General features: G+C 49.4%; 5 protein-coding genes across 5 annotated transcripts; 3 read left to right on the top strand and 2 right to left on the bottom strand.

Moving 5' to 3' along the window:
• Positions 1 to 1424: 1424 nt before the first annotated feature.
• CC84DRAFT_1044463 (MFS general substrate transporter) lies at positions 1425 to 3229 on the top strand (the record flags this gene model as incomplete). Its single annotated transcript, XM_018173400.1, has 3 exons — positions 1425 to 2151; positions 2451 to 2920; positions 2981 to 3229. Coding segments are annotated over 3 exons (1446 nt in total), but the record flags the coding sequence as incomplete, so codon positions are not given.
• A 1374-nt stretch (positions 3230 to 4603) lies between these two features.
• CC84DRAFT_1125986 (heme peroxidase) lies at positions 4604 to 8298 on the top strand (the record flags this gene model as incomplete). The annotated part of the gene is made up of 6 exons (XM_018175735.1): positions 4604 to 5039; positions 5092 to 5147; positions 5193 to 5578; positions 5634 to 7270; positions 7325 to 7374; positions 7424 to 8298. 6 exons carry the CDS (start codon positions 4604 to 4606, stop codon positions 8048 to 8050), a joined length of 3192 nt encoding a protein of 1063 aa, XP_018032359.1. The 3' UTR covers positions 8051 to 8298.
• Positions 8299 to 10490: 2192 nt separating this feature from the next.
• CC84DRAFT_1178965 (uncharacterized protein) lies at positions 10491 to 10955 on the top strand (the record flags this gene model as incomplete). The annotated part of the gene is made up of 3 exons (XM_018180376.1): positions 10491 to 10768; positions 10825 to 10883; positions 10930 to 10955. 3 exons carry the CDS (start codon positions 10491 to 10493, stop codon positions 10953 to 10955), a joined length of 363 nt encoding a protein of 120 aa, XP_018032358.1.
• A 7071-nt stretch (positions 10956 to 18026) lies between these two features.
• CC84DRAFT_1208138 (uncharacterized protein) lies at positions 18027 to 19570 on the bottom strand. Its single transcript, XM_018182145.1, has 5 exons — positions 19316 to 19570; positions 19227 to 19263; positions 19111 to 19178; positions 18671 to 19050; positions 18027 to 18606 (listed from the first exon to the last, which is right to left on the bottom strand). Exons 1-5 carry the CDS (start codon positions 19472 to 19474, stop codon positions 18126 to 18128), a joined length of 1125 nt encoding a protein of 374 aa, XP_018032357.1. The 5' UTR covers positions 19475 to 19570; the 3' UTR covers positions 18027 to 18125.
• A 2319-nt stretch (positions 19571 to 21889) lies between these two features.
• On the bottom strand, positions 21890 to 25933 carry CC84DRAFT_1251993 (acetyl-CoA synthetase-like protein; the record flags this gene model as incomplete). The annotated part of the gene is made up of 8 exons (XM_018184352.1): positions 21890 to 21990; positions 22226 to 22727; positions 22780 to 23141; positions 23193 to 24680; positions 24735 to 24826; positions 24961 to 25496; positions 25547 to 25599; positions 25656 to 25933. Coding segments are annotated over 8 exons (3412 nt in total), but the record flags the coding sequence as incomplete, so codon positions are not given.
• Positions 25934 to 26178: the final 245 nt, after the last annotated feature.

The following is a 26178-nucleotide window of genomic DNA, read 5'->3' as shown; positions in this document are numbered from 1 at the left end:
GCGATTCCGTTCTGTCGCAAGATGATTATCTGATGATCTACGTTGGAACATGTTACGCAGCTTGCTTGCGTTGTCGCTGGATCCCCGCCGTTCATCTTGGGGCGTATAGAATGTCATAATTAGTCCCCTTTCGCCGCTTCGCTTTGCGTCTTGCTTGAACCATCTCAGATCAAGCTCATAGTGTTGTTTGGGCTCGACGTCGCCCTTATGCACGAATATCGTGAATGTTAGTGTTGGCTCTCCGGGTTTGAGCCACACTTTGAGCTGCTGGCCCCAGGATATTTCCCTATTGTGCGTTTTTATACGATGGGTGTTGAAAGTTTGCAATAACTGTTTTTGGCGTGCAGCACATTGAAAGCGCTCGCTCTGATGCTCGTTTTGGAAGCGATAGCATGGCGTGAGCTTTTGCAAATGATGAAGGGCGGATGGGAGGACGAAACGATGGGGTACTGCAGAACTCGTGGTTCTCATGTCCCGATACGTTACCTCATACCCGATTTTGGCCTTAGTGTACGGGATGCTTCCCCTGGATACTGCGAGACATGATTAGTGTGCGCAAGTAGATCATATCAAATACTCACTCAAATGCTCTGCTATTAGCCTGTCTCTATCGTCATACCAGCGGACAACGCGCTCGTGCTGTTGCTCATGGACCGTGAAAGCGTACAATTCGTGGCTCGAGCTCAGTGAGTCATGAATAAACAGATCGCTAATCCCGAGCAGTCAGCCTGGGTAACGCACGGAATACATGTTTCAGTGGGTACTTGCAGCCGGGGGGCCAGGGATATTGCCTGTCGATCGTTTGACCGTGCCATGTTCTCGCAACTGTCGCGTGTGCGTGGCCGATCGCACAAGAAAGAATGCGTCCGCACTATCTGTGGATTAAGAAGCCCGCATCTCTTTGACGTTGGGTATTGCGTTGTCCAGAGATGCGTGGGTGCCTACAAATTCATTGGATACCGGACACCAATCATAATGCGGAATCCCCCACGTGCCCCATTGACTTCGTTCACAACTCAAAATCCAGTCGCGAGCTCGTATAGCTCGAGCTCGTATCTTGCAGCCCTCAGCCTTCAGCCTTCAGCCCCGTTCGGAAAGAATGCCCTTCTTTCTTCCACTACCGCTGTACCACCAAGATGACACCGCATACCACCTCTACCCATCGACCAACCCCCTGCTGTTGCAAATATGAGCTTCTTAGGGCGACTCCGAAAGATATGGGGCCGTATGGATAACTCAGACAGCGACGCGCCGTGGAAAACTGGGAGGCGTGACTTCGAGGAGATCCAGGAGATTGTTCTCGGAACGGTCGAGGAGAGCAAACTCAGTAAACGAATTCTCTTCGTTGCTGCCTCTGGGTTCTTCACCGGGGGTACGTGTGCTGCCTCACCTAGCCAGAAAGAGCTGACAGAAAGGTGTTCCCAGCATATACGATCTTCTCCACGAACGTTGTCGCGCCAGCACTTGCATATCTGTACTGGCCGGAGAAGAGGGATGGCGGCCGCAGCCTTGGAATCAATATTGCTACCCTCGTGGGTACCTGTACAGGCATGATCCTTTTCGGACACCTCGCGGACAAATTTGGGCGCAAACGCCTCTACGGGGTTGAGTTGGTCATTGTGATTTGTGCTACGTTGGGACTCACCCAAGCATCCGCTGGTTATGACAACAAATCGATGTACGTCTTCCCTTGGATCATATTCTGGCGTACCCTCTTGGGCATCGGGGTTGGAGCGGAATACCCCTTGTCGGCTTTGATCGCATCCGAATGGTCTTCAACTGAACATCGCGGCCGCATGCTGGCTGCGGTTTTCCTGATGCAACCGGTTGCGCAGCTTGCTGCGCAAGGCGTCGGGCTTGGGGCGTTGAGAGGTATAAGTGCTGGGCATAGACCTCCGCTCAACCCATCAGAAACCGATCGAGATAAGGCAGCCCCGGTCGTTGATGCGGTCTGGCGTTTAGTAATCGGAGTCGGATCTGCACCAGCAATTCTGGCCATCATCGGACGTTTGACTATTCCAGAAACACCACGATATCTTTTGCTGGAACGTGACGGTCAGGCTGTCCTTGAAGGAACCGCAGAAGTATATCATGAATCGATGAGGAACATCTTCAACCGCGATTCACCGACAGTTCTGCACCGAATCGATGGTACAGGGAGCGCTCGAGTGGACGCTGACCAGCAAAATGGTTCTCGAAATGAGGCCAATGGACCAAATCCCTCCAGTCCAAGACAGAGTGTGCGGGAGAACGTCCGGACCCAGACTACAGGTCAGCATTCTGGCAATTCAGGTGAAAACAAAGCGCCGAAAGCGAGGGAAACATTTCCAGAATGGTGTGGGAGGATCTGGAATACTTTTACACAGTTTGCAAACAGCCCTCATGGGCCTATATTAATGGTACGTGTAGCAAAGTATGAAACGCAGGTACCATCGAACATGGACAACGAGCACTCAATCGCAACATTCTCGAATATCGCTGTTATGGTACTGAGATATTACAGGCAACATCCACATGCTGGTTCTTGCTCGATATTGCTTACTACGGCCTTGGCTTGGACCAACCGCAACTTATCAGTAAGATTTGGCGCGCGAAGGTAGCGTCAGATGGAGACTTGGACGACGCAAAGCATCCCCTCGACTGGAATAGCAACTCCCTGCCCCATGATGAGACACAACCAATCTTCGAGGTTTTGGAGGGCAACTTCGTACGCGCCCTTTGGACAACGGGGCCTGCATCGGTGCTTGGGTGTATCGTGATTCTCTGCCTAGTGAATCGTGTTCCACGGGTCCGCTTCATGGTTATCATGTTCGTCGTACTGGCTATAGTCTTCGCGATCCTTGGTGGCAGCTTATTCAGTGTCTACGAGACGAGCCACCATGATGTTACGGTCGTGTTCTACGCCATATCCTTGTTTCTCGTAAGTCTAACGGGAGGGAATAATCTGTTCGAGGGAGTGGCTGACTTGTCGTCTGGGTAGATGAACTTGGGTCCCAACACGATCACCTTCATGCTGCCCGCTGAGCTGTTCGAGACCAAGAACAGGGGCACGTGCTATGGATTTGCAGCTGCTTGCGGGAAGCTCGGTGCAATCATCGCGCAGATCGCAATGAAATACATAAGGGCGGGTGGTACAGATAAAGAGCCATTGGCTGGATTACTACTATTTCTCGTGCCTACCATGCTCCTGGGGGCACTGGTAGCGGCAGTATGGATCCCAGAGGTGCAGTTGACGCACAGCAAGGACGAGGGATATTCAAAATTTGACAATAGATCCCTGGAGAGCATTGCGGAAGATCCAATAGGGGGCCAGACATCTGGGTTTCGGGCGAAATTGAGACACTGGCTGCTCATTGGCGCTCGATAAGACTGGGTTATAGTAGCGAACGTTTGGTATGCAGTATTGATGGCTCCAATATCCCCCAGATTTGGCCCACATGAGTCGAGCTCACATCCGGACAGATTGCAATGTAGACTGCAACGTGAGTCTCTACTTAATTTGGAAATGCGCGTGCATTCCAGGTCTCGATACAGTTTGGGCTTGACTACCCTGGAACCTTGATGCTCATTCTGGGGTCATTTCAAGCACGTGCTAGACAGCAGTGGTGGTGGTGGTGGTGGTGATGAGTCTTGACGAGTGGAGGAGACGTTGGCTAGGCGGAGCTGGGAGGGTACTATGACACCGGAAAATGTTGTACAAAGCCATACTTTCCCTCTAAACTTGAAATCGTGGAACCTGGAGGCATCTCAAACACCTGAATCTGCCGTTTTGAGGTTAAGCAGCCTCAAAGATGGTCTTACCGACTCCCATTTTTGGCAGTTCTTCTTCTTCGATGACGAAGTCTCGACATCTTCTGCCTCGATTGGAGGCACGTGTGCGTTCAAGCGAGCGATCGACACCTGAGCATGCATTGCAAATCAGCTCAACAAGCCCCGTTCGGAGTCAGGCCGCCACCTTATTGAATGTTCCACAATCGGGGAAATAGTGGAAAGGTTGTTATGCCGTGTAGGACGGTGGTAGCGGGAAGGATTGGGGCGTGATTCGGTATTGTGGGGATCGGCCCGTGCGCCGATCGGCTCCGGAATTGCCTCATCCGGTTTAGAGACGCGACACGACCTCAGCTGAAGCTCCCAATCCATCTCCCGGTAATGATGCACTGCACCGCTGGCGCACGCCTCCAAACAACAGCATTCGTCTTTTATCGCACAGCCAGCCGCCATGGCTGCCGTCCCCCGCTCCTCGCTGTGTTGTGCAACAGCACAAGAGCCCCCATTGGACATACGCCCACAGGTCCTCATCTCGCACTATGCCTGACAGCGCCCCCGAGCATTGTTGTGATCATCGCATGAAGTTAATTCAAGAAGTCTTTCCCGTATCTCGATGAACGTGCAGGGAAGTGCCACGGTGACTTCCCAACCACAGGAGAGCATCCCGAGCTCTGTAGTTCCTTCCTCGCTACCGTGCTGCCTTCCACAAATGTTGCCGCTTCCCCTCAACCCCACTTCAATCTCCTCACAACCATACCCACTCGCCCCATTGTCTGCTTTCTACCCATCTTGCTACCTCCCCTATAGACCTCATTGAAGCCGGACCGGCTCCACAATGCCCAATCAGCTTAGGTCGCTCCTCGGCACTATTAGGAAGAAACCCACTCGAGCAGCCGACGGGCGCCCCCCAGAGGCTGCCAACGGCCATCCCAATGACACCAAAACCAGCATCAGCCATGATCTCGCAAATTTGGGCCTCAAGAACGCCAGAACCATCGTCGAGGCTATCCCGTTGTTGGCCAGCGGAGACCCAATCGACGACAAGGAGCTTCTTCTCGAGAACGGCGTGTCTATGTTGCAGGGCATGCCGTTGAACAGCAGTCTCAGCGAGAAGATCTCCGATGGCTTCATCACAATGCTCTGGCACGATCTTCCCCATCCTCCGCCAACTATCGCTGGACCGACCGCCCGATACCGTCGCCATGATGGCGGGGGGAATAGTCCATGGGACCCGGAGCTAGGGAAGGCCGGTTCACCCTACGCCCGAAACGGTACGAATGTTTGTGTAGGCAGTGCGTATACCCGCTGATCTTTTGGTACTAGTGCCTCCGCTGAAGCCCAAGGGCCCGAACCTGCCAAACGTTGAAGACGTGTACGAGGTACGACCGCGGCTTCCTCCATCGGGAGTGCAAACTGACCAATAGGCACTACTCAAACGTGAAGGTCCTTTCCGAAAGCACCCGTCCGGCCTGAACCGCCTGTTCTTCTCCTTCGCTACCGTTGTCATTCACGAGTGTTTCCAGACGTCAAGATCGGATCCGTGGATCAACGAGACATCTAGCTATGTGGATCTCAGCACCCTGTACGGCAACACCGAAGAGGAACAGAAATACGTGCGCACGTACGAGAATGGGTTGATATATCCAGATTCAATTGCGTCCGTTCGCATCATGATGATGCCCCCCGGAGTCGTCGCAGTGATGCTGCTCTTCTCGCGTAATCACAATCGAATAGCGGAGAATCTCTTCACGGTGAACGAAAGCGGCAGATACAAGCCGTGGAACAAGCTTGATGATGCAGGAAAGAAATGGTAGGCAATCTCGAAGTGATAATGGAACTGGATAGCTAATAGGCTGCTGCTGCAGGCAAGACGAGGACATTTTCCAACTGACGCGAAACATCAACGTCGGCTTTTTTGCCTCTGTTGTACTCCGCGACTACGTTGCCGCCATTCTGAATACCCCCCGTGCTAACTCCGAGTGGTCTCTGGCTCTTGGAAAAGATATTAGGGAGCGTGGAAAACGAGTTGAACGTGGGACTGGCAACCTTGTGTCTGTGGAGTTTGCCGTTCTCTACCATTGGCACGCTGCTCTAAGCGCCGCGGACGACCAATGGATGGAAGACATCATCAGGGATGCGTTCCCCGATCTTAACTCGGTTCAAGAACTCACTCCCGGCATGTATAAAGAGATGATGATGAATTACGGATCAAAGTTTAAAGATCAGGAACCGAGGGAATGGACGTTTGGGGGACTCCAACGCGGACCTGATGGACGATTTGACGACCGAAAGCTTGCAGATCTCATCAAAGACTGTATTGAGGAGCCAGCACATGCGTTTGGAGCTCGTGGTACCCCGCAGAGTCTGAAGATTGTTGATATCATGGGCCAGTTGCAGGCGCGCGATGTTTTCAACGTCTGCACCCTGAACGAGTTCCGTCGCTATCTGAACCTGAAACCGTACGACAGTTTTGAGGACTGGAATCCAGACATCACAGTCGCTCGAGCTGCTGAACTACTCTACGGTGACATCGAGAATATGGAGCTCTACCCCGGGCTTATGGCGGAATGCACCAAGCCCTTTATGCCGGGAAGCGGTGTATGTCCTGGACAGACGACTGGTCGCGGCATACTTGACGATGCTGTCTCTCTAGTTCGAGGTGATCGTTTCCTGAGTTACGACTTGAACAGTAATACGTTGACCCATTGGGGTGCTGCAAAACTCCAAGAGCCCGCGGCGGGCTCCTATGGCGGGGTGCTCTCGAGGCTGATTTTCAATGCCCTACCTGGAGGATTCTTAGGAACTTCTTCCTACGCATTACTGCCCTTCTATACGCCAGAAGCCGCGAGGGAAATCCTTAAGGGCAATGGTGTTCTCCATCTGTATGAGTCGAGTCGACCCCCGAGCGACCGTGAGATCTTCAGTATCCAGACAAATGAAGGTTGTAAGAAGGCTTTAGAAGACTATGGTACCTTCCGAACGATGTACCAGGCGGCTTTGCGCAACGTAACTGGCGGTAATGAGTTTCTCATCGGATGGGATGATCCCAAATGTCATGATCCACGGACAAAAAGCTTGCGTAAGCTGCTCTTTGAGGACGGTTTCGAACAAAATGTGGCTGCCTTCTTCAGCACTACAATCCAAAAGCTCATCCAGAAAAATTCACTCGCGACGGTCAAAGGTCGAAGGTCACTCGATGTAATTCGAGATGTGACCAATATTGTACCTGTACTCTGGCTTGCGGAACGTTTTGCTATCCCGTTGAAAACCACAGAGCAGCCAAAAGGAGTTCTATCTATCTATGAAATGCTCACTGCATATCTCACCCTGTTCATCTACCAAAACTTCAACATTCGTCCCGCAGAAGAGTGGAGGTTGCGCGACGCTGCAGTCAAAGCGGCAGAGCCTCTACGAAAGATTTTTCAAACCCACCTCAAGACGCAATCAGGGGCCGCTGAACACTTTGTCGACTGGCTTGCCAAAGGTAGTGCATTTGAAGTTGGTGAGTCCTGGTAGATTGCATCCTATGCGTCGCTGGAATTCTGACTGGAAGTAGGAACCCATGCGGATCGTCTTTATCACGGCCTCATAGAAACTAAGCTTCCTGTATGTCGCGCACTGGCTCTACTATGCACTAATTATTAATAATTTCCAGATCGAGGAACTTGTCGCGGACTGCATTGGAATCAGCACTCCTATCATCGGCAATCTTACACAGCAAGCATCGCTTTTGGTCGATTTATACCTACGTCCCGAGTACGACGAGTCCAGGCGACGCATCATTCAATTGGCACAAAGAAACGACGTAGCGTCTGGAAAAGAACTGCTGGGCTTTGTTTTCGAGGGCATCCGACACGCAAACGCGATACCTGGTCTCCCCCGCGTGACAACCCGCGATGTAACCATTATCGATGGCGCTCGTGGATCCATTTTCATCCCGGCCGACCATACTGTCCTCATCGCAACCTCAATGGCCGCCATGGACCCAGCCGCATTTCCAGAGCCTGAGAAGATCAATCCTCATCGCCCAACGAAAGACTACAGCATGCTTTTCGGGCATGGTTTACACTATTGCCTTGGACAGCACCTTGCTAGCGCATCACTCACTGCAACGCTGAGAGAAGTCTTCAAGCTCAAGAACGTGCGGCGCGCACCTGGGAAGCAGGGTGTACTCACAACCGTCGAGTACAACATCGGCGGACTCAGGATGAAAAAGTACCTCGACGCTAGCTCGAGGGAAGCGGAAATTCCGACGAGTCTAACGCTACACTACGATGAGTAGGAGGAAGATTCATACAGTCCACAGTCCATCCCACCGTCAAGGGTAGATACATTTGTTGCGCCGATTGCAGAGCCCTTGATTGCTGGTGAAGCTGTAGGAATGGTGCCAATCGCAGGAGTAGAAGCCAACGGTTCGGAGGAGATGCAGGAGCTGGGGCGCTTGATGTGCTGGGTTTTCTAGCGGCGCCGAGCTAGAAAGCCATAATAGAGAACAGTAGCAGTAATCGCGAGCGGGTCGGCTTTTCTGAGACCTATATCATTACTAATATTGCATTTGTTCCTCATGGTGTTCCCGTGGTTTAATGATAATGGTTGGGTCAACTCGCGAACAGTGAGTGCGTTTTGTCCGCCAAAGAGATGGTGCGAGACGCGCGTCAATATCGATCATTTCTCCAAGGCTTCAAATACTGCTCGACCGTCCGACACGCTGACGTCATGGCTCTCATAAGTTAACTTATCTGCAGATCTGCTGAGTCATGTATCGGCGCATGCTCATGGTTTCTACCGTTCCGTTAGTCGGAGGCTGTGCAAGTTGCTCCTTGACTCACAAGTCATCCAAGCGGCACTGGAGCCGAATGTCTACTTTTCGTTATAGTCCGTCAGCGTCAACGCACTACTGCCAACAAAATTAATCACTTGTACTTGGATTTCGAAAAGGGAAATCTGAACGCGGAGCAAAGCGAAGTGAAGATGTCTCCGGTGTGCCTGCCTATAACGTCACATGCTCACTCCCCTCCTCTTCGTCAGCCGCCGGACTTGAAGTACGACCTGCGTACTGTTCTTAATCCGCCAAAGAATGTGAGAGATAGGTACACGGGGGTGGACAAGAGGCTGAGAGAGGAGATGCAGAGGTAGAAAAGATTTGTGGAATTGGTGGAGAGGGCAGAGAGAGAGAGAGATTTGGGAGTTTTTCCAAGATGTGGTGGTTGCACAGGCGGAGGCGAAGGCAACAACGGCAGAAAGGGAGGCTAAACACATCTCAAAAGGGCAGAGCGTGGGCGATATTATTCGCGGACGTCAGAGCGGAAGCCGGATTGAAGCTGTAGCGGCAAGGTATCCAGTCACAGCTAGTGGAAATATGGGAACAGTCTCTGATATCGATAAACTGGACCCTGCTCCGGTACTCGATGAGATTGATGAAGACATCGAAGCTTATACGCATATGGTACGCATCTCAGCGTTCTGCGCCGCCGGCCGACATCGCAGTGTAGCTTTTGCATGCGCTCTAGCTTCTTGCGATTGGGCGAGGGAGTGGACGGTGAGAGTTGAACATCGTGATCTAAGCCGGAAAAACGACAATCGGAAAGATGGAGGGAAGGGACAGGGAAAAAGGAGTAAAGAACGAATGGAACAGGAGAGAATGGACCGCTGACTATTGTCGAACCGGATTTTTAGCCGATGCATCCTTCTCCTGGCGCATATGGGGCTCGTCACTCTAGGTTATCTGCAACTAATGAAGCCTTCGAGAGCATGAAGGGATTGGAGGTCGCCAAGTTTGTGCCTAGAAAGCTGTGGGCATATTTCAGTAGACTCTAGAACACTGAAACCCACTGGTGCTGGCCAGCCTAGTTAATGGCACCTAGTGACCTTGCTACTAACGATTATTTCGTGAATGTTATACAGCATACCAAAATAGGGGCTAGATCGCAAGTTCGAGTCTTCTGAGGGGGCATGTTCAACGGGATAGCATAGCCATTGGTGACCATAACAGCACTGTAACGCTTCAAGCCGACTAGCAGCAACACCTTCTCGGGCTTTGTGCACGTGAAGGACGATAGCAAAACCCCACAAAGCCGTGGTATCACTTTGATGACTGCAAAGCCTTTTGGGTGCATACATCGACCTCATGGTTTTACAGCCAGCAGGCAGCAAATCTCTTACTTTTGGTAGTCCATGTACATATTATCTACCTAACATAGTATGAGTCGGATTAATCAATGCTCCACACCGACGTGCGACACCAGCAAGATAGAGCGTGTCGAATTCTTGTCAAATGACAGCTTGGCAAAAAAAAAAAAGAAAAGAATTTGCAGCGAAGCTGTGAGTCTATTGGATGGCTGATTTGAAAATACGACGTGTCACGACGTCTTCGGAAAAGACCGAACATTCCTCTGTTGGCATGTGAGGTTATGAGCAAGGGAGTGGTTACAACAGACCCAGGCCTTAGGCGGTTGCACGTAATGTAACCCACCAGTACTTTCCACTTTCTCAAACTTGACTGCATTTGATATTTGAAACCAATTCGAGAAAGGTTCTGTAGATCCGCCATCGTAGTTTCTCCCTTGTGTGGTTGTACACACCTTTCAGAGGAGTCTCGAGCCCGAACGAACAACTTGGCAGTATTTCCAGCGAAAAGTCATAAAAGACGCAAGAGTATCTAGTGAGAAGACCAAGTCAGATAAATTATCTTATTTTCAGAGTTAAATCAACTCACTCGTACAATGAAGAGCCATTTAGCCATTTCAGTGCTTGCAACTCTGCTTCTTTCGGTTCAGGCCACCCCAGCCGCTATTCCGGAACTCCATGAGCGACAGTTTAAAGCTCCGGTTTCTTGTACTGCTACTGGCGGATCCACTTCCAGCTGCAACAATAAGGGCCTGACTCGATACGGATGTGCACACACTGATAAAAATCGCTGCTCTACAGTCGGTACAACGCCCGTTGGTTCCACTGTACAGATCTCCTGTTACCAATTCGGAGAAGTTTACGATGGGAATTCGTACGTCCCTGAGTGAATACAATGACTATGTTTTCCTGAGAACTAACGTTACCAAGGATGTGGTACACTCTGAACCCTCGAACGAATGGCATGATGCCTGCCGCTTTCTTTTCCTGTACGTTACCTGCCGTATTCGGTAGTTGGGACTGATATTAATATAGCTTGCTACGGAATGTCTCCATGCTAGATGAGGTTTGCTACCATCACAGAGAAGAACGATCCTGTACTTGAGGATAGTGTAGGTATGGTGTAGGTCTGGTAGAGTAAAAAGATATAAGAAAAAAATGTGAAATTCATCCATTCAGCAATGCGGCTAAACTGAAGCTTGCTATGATCAAATTGAAATGTGGGAAACTTGACGAAGCCAGGAAAGGGTTTAATCGTGTATCATAAGACTACCCTTAGTAGTTTTGCAATACGCCACGCATGCACAATGCTGACCAGGTCTCAAAACGCCGTGATTCTGCGCTGCGGATAGTTCTGATCGTTGCCAGATGAAGCAGCCTTGCAAGGCTGATAACGGGAGGTCGCTCGCGTTCTTTTATTAGCCCAAGAAACTAGTTGCCTTGACGAACATACAATGTCGCGGCTCTGGAAAGAAGCATCCCCTGACAGCTCCATTACCCTCACATTCTTATGTGATCTCCCATAATCAATGATGCGAAGCCTTACTACATTTCAGACAGTGTATCTGGAGGATAAGAATCGATCCGGACCAGTATGTTGAAACCAAGGGATTATAGTGGCTGGTATCCGTTAGCCAAACAAAGACCTGATGAAGTAATCCTATTTATAAGCTACAATAGCGTACCTGGTCTAGAGCTCTATGTTAGCCTAGTATAAGTTACTCTTATCGTCTAAACAACTAATCTGAGCTAGATTGCCCTCATATGTCAGCTAACAGTCTGAGTTCGTTATTTGCGGGGTACTCCCGAGAGAGCGTGGAACTAAAAAGAAAATCTTTTCTCACCCTCTCATGCAGAATGCTCAGGTTTTTAGCTGGATAGCGCTAAATAATTTGAGCTTATGTATGCCAGCATCTCTGATTGCAGTGCCTCCCTAATTTGCATGCTGTGTCGTTGCCTTTCTGCGTTATGCAAGCACTGCTCGATTTATAACACGATTCTGAAGGATTCTAGTAGCAGCCCGTAATGGCTTGTATTTCAAAATGTATACAATGCACACTGGTGCAAGGCTGAATACCTGGACTTCACTTTTGCTGTGGAAATTCTACTGAACATTTCCGGAAATGGCATCAGCGACCCGTGTACGTGTATCAGATAGGCCTTGATGGTAAAAGCAATGTATCCATCAAAAGGGATTAGTAGAAAGTTCCTGCCTTATCATACGAACTAACAGGATCTGCTGTTCTCAGCCAAAGAAATAAAGATCGAAGCCCGCTACATATCTAATATGGACCTGGTGGGCGAAAAGGCATAGCTCTAGAAGACATTCCTACCTAACCTAAAGACTCGTCCGCGGGCACGATGTTATACGCTTAAAGATAGAGAAGGATGAGTACGGTCTTGGAGATTAACTACGAAACTTACAAGCCTAAGATAAGGCTGAGTCTTTATCTTAAATGCAAATTGCAATAAAAGTCATTATCATCTAGTGATTGGACTTGAGATAGTGGATCCATTGTTGTAATTATTAACGTTATACTGTGATTCTACCGTTGTATAATCGCAGACCCTCAGATCTTACGCCGTTCTTACCAGTGCTGCAGTATGCCAAAAATATACTCTTCCCCAGATAATTGAGAGAAGCCTTTTGCCAAATTTAGAGGACATCAAATAGTACATGATGGCCGGATCGTGTCCAAGCAAATTGAAAGACTAGCTTCGCTTCGTTTCTACTGAGTAGCTTGTTCGCATCAAGAGACAGCGTGGTTACCGCTTCTCTTACTTTCAGAAAGCTCCTAAAACTGTTTAAGACAACGAAATCGCACTTTCTCAAGGTGCCTGGTACTAAAACAGCGTAATTTCTCTGTAAGACAAACCTGGAGCACATGACTCAAGGCGGGGTTATGAAAAAGATGCGCGTGACCAAGGGCCATCCAGGAGTACTGCCGCGAACTCACCGGGCTCGTATCACAAAAGTGTAATGCTTCATACGTAACTTAATATGCTTTCATCATCGGGTACGTTCCGATTTGTGATCATGCAAATATGAAACTTAGGCTACTAGATAGCTCAGAAAAAGTGATTTAGGATTGTCCGCTTACGAGGAAGACGAACAAACCAGAGGTGTAGTGGCCGCGCCACCAGTTCGCCCAGTGCATATAGATCATACCGTTCACGAATGACAAAGCGCATACAACAACATCTCACAGAGGAAGAGGTGCACCCTTACATGCGCAATGGATAACTTATAGAGCTCGAATCGTTAAGTAAGGAGAAAGCATAACGAGGACCACAGAAACTAAGCTTGGCGGTGTCTGGCGCCCGCTCAACAATCCTGTCGAAGACTGTCCCCTTCCATACCGTGTCCGTGCACGCGATGCGCGGTTTCGCCAGATGCGCGATCTCAGAAAAATCGCGCAATCTTCACAACCTCATAACTCAACCAATATGGATCCAATCAACGAAGCGATTGAAGAAATCAACTCCCTAGGACCAGGCGAAACTTTTACGTACACTGCAATAGCAAAAAAATATGGTGTTGTACGCTCAACGTTGACGCGCCGGCACAAGGGTGAAACAGCCTCATCTGCTACCCAGCACGCCAACACACAAAAGCTCACTCCGCAACAAGAGCTAGAGCTTGTAAGCTATATAGAACAGCTTACAGCTCGTCGGCTACCACCTACAAGGGAGATGGTACAAAATTTCGCGTCAGCTATAGCAAAGGAGCCAGTGAGCGAGAGCTGGGTTACCCGATTTCTCACCCGCCATGGGATCTCTATTACCCCCCGATGGAGTACTGGAATGGATCGCGATCGCCACCATGCTGATTCAGAGGATAAATATCAACTATTCTTTCAACTTCTGATAGAGGTTATTGAGAAATACGATATAGAGCCACGTCACACGTACAATATGGATGAGAAAGGCTTCCTTATTGGGGTGATTGGAAGAAGTAAAAGGATCTTTAGTAAAGTAATGTGGGACCGAAAGGAAGTTACAGCAGCCCTTCAAGATGGTAATAGAGAGTGGATAACACTACAAGCATGTGTTTGTGGTGATAGATCAGCTCTCCCTCCTGCTCTAATCTTTGCCTCTGCAAATTCAGCCCTTCAAGCTTCTTGGGTAGATGGAATTCAGGCTGGAAAACACCAAGTTCACGTCAGCTCATCTCCCTCTGGCTGGACCAACAATGATATTAGCCTAGCGTGGCTTGAACAGGTGTTTAATCGATACACTAAGTAGAAATCACGACAATCCTATCGGCTATTGATCCTTGACGGCCATGGATCCCACATCACTATGGATTTTATCGAGTTCTGTGATCAGAATCGAATTCTCCTCCTAATATTCCCCCCTCATTCAACCCACACGTTATAGCCACTAGATGTGGTGATGTTCAAGCCTCTATCGTCTGCCTATTCAAAACAGCTCACAAAATACCTCCACAACGCCCAAGGACTGTTACCAGTTAAGAAAGGAGACTTCTTCCCACTATTTTGGGAAGCCTGGACCTGCTCCTTTTAAGAAAAAACAATCCTGAGGTCTTTCTAAGCAACTGGAATAATACCTCTTAGCCTAGAGATTATACTTAAACGGTTTAAGAAATCAACACCAGAGCAAGAAGAGAGAGAGAACTCTAGCTCAGTCCTTAGTAGAGAGGATTGGCTCAAATTATATAGCCTAATATGATTAGAAGTAAAGGACTAGAGTAGTAGAGAGGCTCAAAAGCTGAGCCGCTCACTCCACCATATATCAATCCAAAATGAGCTACTCCACACAGAAGTAGAAGGCTTATTAAAGGCTCTACTTTCTAAGAAGAAACACGAGAAGAAAAGCAAGCCCCTAGACCTACAGCAACGCCAGGAGTACCGCGGGGGCGCTGTATTCTGGTCCCCATCTAAAGTGAGGGAGGCCCAGTTCCGCTAAAGGATTAAAGACTAAGAAGCTGAGAAGCAACAACTTAAAAAAGCTCGTAAGAAGGTAGAAAAGGCCTCAAAAAAGGTACATCAACTTCAAGAGAAAGAAGAAAGAGCAAGGTTAAGGATTTAAAGGTGAGAAGAAAAGGAGAGGATTACGGCTAAGAAATAGGCTGCACACCAACGTAAAGAAAAAGAGAAACAAAACACTAAAAAGCCTATATAAACTTCCCAAAAGGGAAAGAGGAAGGCTTTAGAGCCTACTGTAAAGCCTATACAGAAAAAACAGAGGCGTAAGGTGGTTGCAGAGGGTAGGGGAGGTGATTAGGTCCGTGATCCTTCATCTGTGAGAACTACGAGGGTTGGCAGGAACATCAAACTCCCACAGAAATTCAAGTAGTCCATCTTTTTCGCAGTAGTTTGTTTAGTATTTAGATGGATTATTAGAATAATTAAGCTATTGTGGGTGGCTCTATAACTCGATTTCTACAACTCAGTGATTTGGTGATGGGCGCACATCTGGCGAAACCGCGCATCGCGTGCACGGACACGGTATGCGACCCTCGTTATAACGTACCTGGCAAGCGAGCGGCGCAGGCAAGCGAGCGGCGCACCCCACCAACTTTTCGCGACGCGTCACCTATTAATCACAATGGATCAACCAACCACTATTCAATCACGCTACAATGAAGCTCATATATCTCTAGCTATCACAGCTATCAATCAGAATTAATTACAAAGTGGAAGGCGCGCTGCTGCAATATATAGAGTCTCTGAAACCACGCTTCGCCACCAACGCGCTGGAATCACTGCGCGACGCGATTGTGAGCCCAATTCAAAGAAGCTCACTAAGCTAGAAGAGGAGGTGATTACTAGGTATATACTTGACCTAGATTCGCGAGGGTTTTCGCCTACCCTAGATGCTGTTCGAGATATGGTAAATAGACTACTCGCTGAGCGCGGCGCTGGCCAAGTAGGCGAGAAGTAGCCACGCAACTTTATCAAGCGGACAGAAAGCCTTACCACACGTTTCAACCAACCATATAATCAACAGAGAGCTCTATGTAAGGATCCTAAGGCAATTAGGGCCTAGTTCGACCTTATAGCGCACACGAAAGCTACCTATAGGATCTATAATAAGGATACCTACAACTTCGACGAGACTAGCTTTATGATAGGCAGGATATTAGCTTAGCTTGTTGTCACAGGCTCAGAGCGACGAGGCAGGCCAAAAGCGTTACAGCCAGGCGATCGCGAGTGGATTACAGCAATTCATGGAATTAATACTGCTGGCTGGGCGATCCCGCCCTTCATCATCTTTGCTGGCCAGTATCACCTCTCTACCTAGTATAAGGATAATGATATACCACGCGACTGGGCTTTCGCAGTTAGCGATAATGGCTGGACAACAAATAAGCTTAGAGTAGAGTGGCTGAGGCACTTTATTAAGCATATAGTAGAGCGTAGGGTAGGCGCGCGCCAGCTACTTATACTTAATAGCTATAAGAGCCATAACTCACTCGAATTTCAAGCACTCTATAAGGAGAATAACATCTATACTCTCTGTATACTGCCACATTCGTCGCACCTCCTACAGCCACTTAATATTGGCTGTTTCTTGCCGTTAAAGCGCGCATACAGCCGCCAGATTAAGGGCCTAATTCACGATCACATCAACCATATTACTAAGCTAGAGTTCCTACCAGCCTTCTACGCAGCCTACAACTAGTTAATTATAAAGGAGAATATCTGCGCAAGCTTTTAAGGCGCTGGCCTAGTACCACATGATCCTAATAGGGTGATAGCGAAGCTTAATGTAAAGCTTCATACGCCAACGCCACCTACACTAGAGACTACCCTCTAGGAAGCACGAACACTAAGTAACGCGCGTGAGCTAGAGGCTCAATCAACATTAATACGCGATAGGATACAGAGGCATAGAAGCTCATCACCTACATCTATTATTAAGAGACTTAATCAGCTTGAGAAAGGCTCTACAATAGTAATGTATGAAATAGCATTAATGCGCGATCGGATTAAGAGCCTTAAGAAAGCAAATGAGACTACTACAATGCACAGAAAGCGCAAAAAGAAGCATATCCAGAAGCAAGGCACCCTATCAAAGGCAGAGGCAGAGGAAATTATAGCTCAAAATGAGGTTGAGCAGCAGCTTGAGGGGGAAACGCGTCAAGGTAGGGCGCGATCAGGTACCAGTCGGCAGGCTTCCGCGCGCTGTAGGCGCTGTAGGGAGACTGGCCATAACTCGCGAACATGTAAGAAGGATACTAGAGATGTAGCTTAATCTAGCATAATGCGTATATTCTATTATTTTATCTTATTGTTGAGATAGATTCCTATAAAGTGGTGAAAAGTTGGTGGGGTGCGCCGCTCGCTTGCCTGCGCCGCTCGCTTGCCAGGTACGTTATTGATCCCCAAGATCTATTCGTAGCAGATCGAGTCACCCCCGACTTCTAAGCTCACTATGTTCGTGAATTATGACTCTCTATATAATCTATGTAAGCTCGACGAACCTCAGAAATGGAAGCGTGGGTGCTCTTGTATTTGAATCTCATCCTTGCGTCATACTGATCATAGGTTGAAGGCCTGCCCCCATCCAGCATTCAAAAATCCCGAGGCTTCGCATAATGCACCAATTCGGAGCAGCATCGATGTTAGACTGATTGTATTCGCAAAAGCAAGCCTGGTCGGATAGCGAGGCTCTGGTTCTATTGGGCGCGCAGGTTCCATCTCGCCTGAACATTTCCGCTAAGGTATTGACGATGTCTTGGTAACTTTTTTCCTATTTCTTCATTCCTCAGACTCCGTTTGTTAGCCGTCTGGGTCTCTCTCCTAAATTCAATATTATATACAGGCGCTTGTTTCTCATTTTTGGCTCAACAATACCGTATGGACCTTACACCTTCACTGTAGTTTTGAAACATGCGTTGAAGATGAACGATATACTGAGTGTTGACTTAGCCTCATTGGCCATGAGGTGTCCAACACGATACCAAACTTCCGGGCACGATGTCGAGGGAGTTTAATCACACATTAAGCGGACCACCTTCCAACAGCGAACCTGGAGTGTGTACGGTGCTCGAGAATACCATACTTGTAATGCTAGTCGCTTTGGACCGTGCTTTTGTCATCTTAACCAGCAATACATCTTGATTGTCATGAACATGATACTATATTCGGCTAAAAAGCCACAACCCCGTGCCCGATTGACTCCAGCAGGTTCAGCTCTCGAGAATATGATTGTGTGGTAAGAAGCAACTACCTGAGCCAATAATCACATAGCGATAATTTTCGTCAGACCGCCTTAGCCGGGTCCTGTATTATTAGACTCTCACAGCTGTCTGCTCTCTTCACAGTCGATTCCTTGTCATTGAGGTCATTATCATCGTCGAAGCTGATATGAACTTCAGTCTGCACGCGTATTCTAGTATCTTTCTCTTCTTCATCTGCACCATGCCCTTCTTCATTCGACGATCGATGCGAGATCTTCGACTCAAGTGGTATAGCTGTATCCACAGGAAAAGCGGATCTCCGCCTAGTGCTGCGCGAGAAGGCATTGGTACGACTGGCGCTTTGCATGTATTGTTTTGACGAGAACACTCCGGGCACGAGGCGGACGATGAGCGGCCGTAGGCATGGGAGGCACGAACAGATGATGCCGATGTTGGTTTCCACAGACGACCATGTTGCGGGGGAAGGATTGTCGTAAGTCGGATCCGCTGAGTTGGATATTCTGACGAGTGAATGCAGTCGCATAATTGAGACGATACAGACCCTACGTGAATGCATTAGCGAAAGACCCGGCCGATGTGATGCGGGCAGGAACCAATGCTACTCACAAGCCACCCACTGCAAAGATGCCAATCAAGGCTTGTTTTTGTCTTCGAGCGAGATTGAGATTTCGAATGACGGGGATCGGTAGTATTATGAGTGCGAAATCGGTCAAGATGTTGATCGCTGCGTTCGTGAACCATGTGGCAAATTGATTGATACATTTCGCGCCGGTTTCTTTCGTCCAGAAAGCGCGGACCGGAACGCATGCAAAGATGCTAACCATCTCAGTCCAAATGGTGTAGCAGACGACGACGGCCATAACCGCCCAAAACGCGATGTGGAACGTTCTGGAGGTCGTGGCGAAAACCCGACGATACTGAAGGAGTATCGATGTTTTGGTGAGACCAAGTGAAAGGTAGTAGACTATGAGACTTGCCCAGAATGCCTTTGTTTTTTTTAGCCACAGTCTGTTGTTACGCGCGTGCGCGTGATTGCTTGAACTCACTTTCAGCGACTGGCGCATCTCATTGTCTCCAAGGGTTTTAATATGTTGTCCCATCCCATTCGCGGCCTCTGTCATACGTCAGTATGGTTGTAGAAGAGTGAAGGCAAGACACCTACGAACGCCAATGCATACTGTCAATCCAATAGAACATAGCTGCTCATCTGTTAGCCGAACTGTCATGTATCGCTCAAGAAGTTTGAAGTACCATAGCCAGTGTAATGAAGTAATCCTCTAAGCCGGCACATTTGACTAGTGAGAAACGCGTGTATAGGCGGAGGAGTACTGTAAGGGTGGCGAGAGCGGTGAAAGCGCTGGAAACGCCGACGGCCTGGTTACCGCGAGGGTTGTTATTAAGTGTAGCCATAGCGAAGGTCAATGTGCACTGGCTCTAAACGAAGCGCAGGCGTCCTTTCGTTCTTCCTGAGAGGAAGATGTTAAGCAAACCTCCCAGGCGCGTTGGTGCGAGTGCACTATATGTCCACGGTTGGACGGTTGTTTTAGTGGATACCCCAGTGGGCCAGCAGAGATAGGGCTGAGCGGCCAACTGTTCAAGGAAATGATACGACGGCAACCTTTCCGCGTGAGCCCGGTCTCTTCATGGAGTCGGGGAATACGTGACGCTATGTCGAACTTGACAGGCTGACAGGGGCGCTTCCCGAAAGAGGAAAGGTCTACAAGTAGATCTTGAACAACGGCGGACGCAAAGAAAAGGGATGACTAGGAAGAGCTGAGACTTGGGGCGAAAAAATGTCATTTTCGCGACTGATCGGTTGCGGACTACCGACTGCGACTCTTCCTCGGCCATGGTGGTCGATCGCACCCACCTGCGACACCTTTGATGTGTGCGCACATACGATATCCCCCATGCCATGTATGCTAATTTTGCGGATCGAAGCAGGAGTCTTCTCATCGCCATTGCCGCCCGTATCGAATCTCGATTATGCATGCGCAATTAACCCCGCGGAGGATTCGGATCGACTGCAGACACGTCTATACTTTATAGGCCGTCCCTTGCATATGTATAATCTCATCGGGAGATCTTTCTCAGACCCTGGCCCTCAAATAACACTCGGGCCGATTGGTGTTTGCGATGGAGAATCGTTGTCAACGGCTGCCAGCGGGGACGCTACCTAGCCGGCGGCCGTGTCTTTGTGACAGCGCCTCCTTACATGCCCGACGCAAGAACAACAACAACAACAACCAGACAAGCCATGCGTCATGCCGAGAAGTTGCCCATGACTTGGAAGAACGCAGCCGAATTCAATCAATCGACCGCCCCGTGGCGCCGCTAACGTGTGGGTTAGGCACCGATCGTTGCGAACCGAAATTTGAAATGCGCCCGCGGTTCAATTGCGACTTAGTTGCGACTTGCTAATGCCAAGATTCCAATGCTCGCAGGCATCACGATATCCCTGGGCCGGTCGCAACACCGCGCATTCTTCTCAACATTGCAGTGTGAATGTAAAGTTTTGTCAAACTAAAAAGGGGAGACGGCAGGCGATGGCTCATGGCGCAATGTAAAGAGATGATTCTCGTGGGTCTCTTCAACCAGGAACAACCAGATGAGCGCACGAAGCTGAAGACAGGCCATTCATCAGCCAACGGCACGCATCTTCTTTTCCCGAGGTTACACGAGCGACGTTTCGCAGTTTTGCGGGACAAGCGAAGTCGCCGATGTTTGCGGATCGCGTCCTGCACCACGTGGTTTCGCACGAAGCTAAGATCCACATGCAACGCAGATCGATAAAGGGTGAACCCTAGGGGCTCCCTGTTAACAACAGTCACGGGCCGCAGTAGCTCACGTACATGCTGCCCCCTTCTGGGGTTTCTTGAGCTTGCATAAGGTAAAGTTTCCCAGGCTGCTATGACCCATTATTCTCACATGATACTTGCAACTGTCGCCCTGTCTGCCCCATTAGAATTGTATGACTTGACATTGCTGACGCCTCAGGAGACATTAGATGTCCAGTAGTGGTATTTGATAAGCGTTGTTGCGCACGAACAGACATTAAGCTTCACCCATTCAACCTCGGCTTGCAACTGAAGGCTGCTTCCACTAGTCTTGCGTTCCGACACGTAAGACGCGACCCTTTTACGAGTCCGTGGTCAAGAGCGAAGTCGATATTTTAAACCAAAGCCGCGTTTGGCCATTATGCCGGCCGTTCAGTCTAGCGACACCTCATACAACGCCGGGGCGACGTGTATCGTAGTATGTGAATTGTCTGCGGAAATCATGCGCGCGTATTGGGCCATAGTGGGAGTTATGCGCGAAGTCTCGGCTTAAGAGAGTGCAGTCTCTCAAGCTATATCTCGATGCATTCAAAGTCGCGCGAGTCAACCTTGTAGCTGAAGTATAGATTTGGGAGCCAAATCTGCATCCCACTAGACTTTGTTCCATGCTTCTCAGTCAGACTTCCGCCAATGCATGCGTTGAATGTGAGGTAAGATTATGTGGAAGGGACAGATTGAGCGACTGCTTTGGTTAGCTGATAACTTGAAATATCAAGAGTCTGCGTATGATTTGTACCTAAATGAACACTAGAAATTACGCATCGTACACCATGGCGGTCCGGAAACCTCCGAACCCGCGTCCAGATATATACCGGGGGATCTGTTTGGATTGAGTATTCTCCAGGCCTTCTACTGTTAGTCTCCAGCTTTTGCGCATGTCTCATCCCAATGTTCTCTATAGGCGCTATAGGGAGACTAGCTATAACTCGCGAACATGTAAGAAGGATACTAGAGATGTAGCTTAGTTGATCATAGTAACTGTATCCTATTATCTTATTGTGTTGTTGAGATAGATTGCTGTAGAGGCGGGAAACGCTGGTGGGGTTCGCGACTCGCTTGCCTTCGCGACTCGCTTGCCGGGTACGTTATCTAGAATAAAAAATCTAAAAAAATAAATAAAGGATTAACCTCAAGCTAGTTTTCTACCTTCATGTCACTCTAGTCACTTCATCCACCACTCCACCTATTATTTCATGTATCATTCCATAGATTCCTTCGTCTATCCCTTAATCTATCACTTAATCTCTCTCTTAGGAGCTCATCCCAACACTCTGTGAGCCTCTACTTACCCTCTCGTTGTGTTTGTGATTTGGGTGGTCCGCACTCCTGAACCCCCATTGCACCATCCAATTGCTGAGCCATTCGCGGTTGATCGGACCAGTTTCCTGTAGAGTCTTGCTCGCTTTCTCCGCCCGGCGCGTTATGAATGATCGAGGCTCTTGGTCCGGCCTCGAAGCTGCTGAATAAAAGTCCAGTAATCGCACTGCCGGGTTTCGATCCAGCTGAAGCGTTCCGTCACGGTCGATCTCAGAAGTGCTATCGTTCAGTGCGCGCACCCACTCGTCGAACATGACAGGTCGCACGTGGGTGCCCTGTGGATACAGAGCCAGCGCATCGTTGGCGAAATCACTGCTCCACCTCACTGTTCGAGGGTTAACGATGTGATATACCTGCGTGCCGCTTTCAGGAGAATTTAGCATCTCGGAAGTGGAGACCATGACCTCGAACAGGATGCGAGATACTTTATCCACTGGTAACCAATCCACGTGGTCGCGCGACGGAAACGTGGCTGGAAAGACGCCCAAGTGAGCTGACGAAATGATGATCTAACATGTTTCCGTCAGTTAGCGCTCTTTCGAAAGCAGACGAGGTTCTCACCGATGGAATGTACTCGTGCTTGTTCCACAGGCCGAGTCGTTGCTGAACGGGTCCAGCTACGATACCCACGCGACAGCAAGCAGACCTCACACCAGATACCTGAGCAGCCTTTTGCAGCAGAACCTCTGTCGTAAGCTTCGATTGGCCGTATCCGAGATTGCTCGCCACATTCAGTTCCGGGAATGAGTTTTCTGGGACTGGACCTGAGCCGGACCAGGCCCCAACAGCAGAAACACTAGAAACGAACGTCATGTGGGCGTTGTGAGCCGATGCGATGCACAAGTCAACGAGGTGACGAGTCCCTCTGACATACGGCTCAAAGGAACTAAGCGGCCAATTGAAGTTTACTGGCCACTGGTTGTCTGGTAGGTCTCCTTAGTTACTTCCAGCGAGAAATTCTCCATGGTACTTACGGACGACGTGTGTGACAGTGGCCAGCAGTCTTTCATAGACCGAGTCTTCGAGATCGAGCCGCTTCCGAGACAGATCTGCCTTGAAAAATTCGACGCGACATGGATCTAAGTGGCTTAATCCACGTTTAGGCCCGAGCTGGCTATGCCTTTGAGCAGCGTTGGAGGCTCGATTAAGGCATACGATATGCTGCACGTTGCTATCCCTGTACAGTGTCTCCAGAATGTACGAGCCCAATGATCCAGTACTTCCGGTTATCAGGACCGTCATGTTTCTCGTCGTTGGCCTTGGTCGTGACGCGCTTTGACGTGGGAGGTCGTGGCTGTATCGATGCAAGAGGGCTTGCATGGTTGCCAAGGCGTTGTTCCCTTGCCCGGCGGCGCCCACGCTTTCATGATGATCAAGTCCCAAGTCTCGACTTGTCCGCCGGCCGTGCCCTTGCAACGAATTTCGGCGCTTTCTACTCATGCTTTGCTGCATCAGAAAAGAAGATAGTTGCCCAAGAGTCGGATGCGCATAGATCATCTTCGGCGTCAGTACCTCGGGTCCGAAGCCGGTCAACCCAGCGGCCTTGGCTTGGAATCGAAGCTCGCGAGCGATTCGGATGATCTGCAAGGAATCGACCCCGTTCGCGAACAACTCGTCATGCTCACCGAACTCCTTCTTTTCAGTGAGCTGAGAAAGCAGCTGCTGTAACCATTGGATGATGTTTTCCCTCTTGTAGAAGTCAAGATGAGGCATGTCACTGACTTCTGATTGCAAAAGGCCAACATTTTCCTCCGCATTCTCCGCCGACTCATACAGCTGCTCGATACTGTCCTTGTACAATTCGTACGTGCGATGCCTCTGGATCTTGCCCTGGCCTAGGTAGTGAACAGGTCGCTCCGGATCCGCAAACAATATATGGTACTGATCGAGTTTCGCGTGGGCAGGCGCATGCTCATTAGCATCGTTGATGACAGGAAGCAGGCTCTGAACGAGGTCGTGGCGTTGACGCACGATCTGAGGCGGTCGTTTTCCAAGGTCTATCAGTGCTGCGGGTTGGAACTTGCCTCGTCCGACGATCATGGCACCTTTTACCAGAGGACTGCTCATCAAAGTTGCTTCCATGAGAGCAGGGGCAACCTTTTCACCGTTGCTGAGAACGATAACGTCATCTTTGCGGCACTTATATCGATAAAGGTAGCTTTTCGACGGGTCGGGATGTCTTTCGTACAGATCACTCATGGACCATTCCTGGAGGTCGGGGAAGTTGGTGAAGATGCCCTGAAACAGTGACAGCTTGGGGTCGCGGACGAGGAATAGTTCGAACAGACCGTCGTATACTTCCCGCATCTCGATGCCAGAGTGGGTCGGGTGCCAGTAGAAGTAGTCCCAGTCGGCAATGCTGGGTGAAAGTCGCTGTAGACAGGATGTTTCGGTGGATCCAAGGTTGCTGATAACTCGTGTGTGTTTTGATATCAAGTTCCCAGCGGTTTGGGAGAGCGGCGCTGGAGATGGTGAGCAATGGGCTTCGATTGAGTTGGGTACAACAAGGTACGTACCTCCGCTCGCGACAACGTAGTGGAACTTGTTGATCGTCTCGAGTGCGGTCGCGTCGCGGCTCAGCTCTTCGTATAGTGAGGGTGCTCCCATGCTAAGTTAATGAACGTCAGCTTCGGTCCTTCCCACTTATGACGAAAACACCTATATATATCATACCGTACTACAGATATCCACATATTCACTTCGACCCCTCCGAGGCATTTTGAGAAAGAATGGACTACTTACGAAGAGTCGACTCCAGCATATTGGTGCATCTCGTCCACGTATGCAGGATTCGGAACGACGTGGGGTGCGCCATAGACAAGAGTCACGCCCAACAGGAGGGCCCAAGTGATGCCAGCATTCAAACCACTGGTGTGATACAGGGGCATAGACGTATACACTCGGCGTGACTCCTGGTATATCTCGGTCGTGGGGACATAGTCGCCAACATGAGGAATCGTCCGCCAAGCCTCGTATGTGCTCAGGGTCCCCACCTTCCAGGTAATTGGTTTGGGCAATCCCGTGGAGCCTGTGGTGTGCAGAACGAGGGCGGGGTCATTTCTGGCCTCTTGGAATGGCTTGGTGTATGGATATTCCAACACTGGGGACTCCGAATGCAAGAGTTCGCCAAGTTCAGGGACTACCCCTGTTTTCATGGGCCGAGCATCTAGGATCGCGTCGATGTCCATGTCTTGCGCTTGTAAGAACACTTCGCAGTTTACTCCTTTGAGAACGTTGATGTGCGCTTCCAAATTGTTGCGCGGAGAAAGAAATAGCATCTGCCTAGTGTTAATTTCTTGGATAGAGTATCGGAAGTATCGTCACTCGCCTTATACCCGACTTTGATCGCACCGAACATGAACATGAAGTACCTGAGATCATCTTGATCGGGTCAATTTGGCGGACCCAGCGTAACGGTTGAAGTTTGAGAGACTTACTTGGTCCCATGTAAGCCACAGCTTCGAAGTTTGTAGGCTCTCCGAGAGTCGTCCTCAGATACCAACCGGTCCGATCCACAGCGTCGGCAAACATCGCTGCGGATACATCGATGAAGCCATCACGAGGACTGGAGGTTTTCGGATATGAAAAAAGGACATGGTTGGGAACTTCTTGCTTCAGATGTTTTGGAAGTAGATGGATAAGGCGATCAGGTACTGCGGAACGCAACCGGAAGACTTCCGGTATTTCGTGCAGTGGACTGGAAGCTTCAGACATGTTGAATCGAGACAGAACAAGAAAAAGAAGGACTTGCAAAGAACCTTCTTTCTATCTGATCTCTAGTCTGCAGAATTACAACGGTGAATCTTGGTATGTATATGGGTACCTCCAGCCGGTAGTCTCTGATTACGAGCAAAAAGCTGAGACCAGAAAGAACCTTCCATGAAACGCGAGACAACATTGACAGGGATCCTCTCCTTTAGCTGCCACACCGTAACCATAATGGATTCGGAGTTGGTATGG

This window comes from Paraphaeosphaeria sporulosa, assembly GCF_001642045.1.
Source record: "Paraphaeosphaeria sporulosa strain AP3s5-JAC2a unplaced genomic scaffold CC84scaffold_9, whole genome shotgun sequence".
Taxonomy (NCBI): Eukaryota; Fungi; Ascomycota; class Dothideomycetes; order Pleosporales; family Didymosphaeriaceae; genus Paraphaeosphaeria; species Paraphaeosphaeria sporulosa.
Note: the sequence above shows the minus strand (reverse complement) of the source record. Positions and strands in the feature narration are given on the sequence as shown.

Excerpts from the sequence above, each read along its gene's own strand:
- CC84DRAFT_1208138 (XM_018182145.1), bottom strand. The coding sequence starts at position 19,474 with ATGGCTACACTTAATAACAACCCTCGCGGTAACCAGGCCGTCGGCGTT. Across the intron at positions 19,264-19,315 it reads ACTTCATTACACTGGCTATG|CTATGTTCTATTGGATTGAC; the intron begins GTACTTCAAACT and ends ACAGATGAGCAG. Across the intron at positions 19,179-19,226 it reads GACAGTATGCATTGGCGTTC|AGGCCGCGAATGGGATGGGA; the intron begins GTAGGTGTCTTG and ends GACGTATGACAG.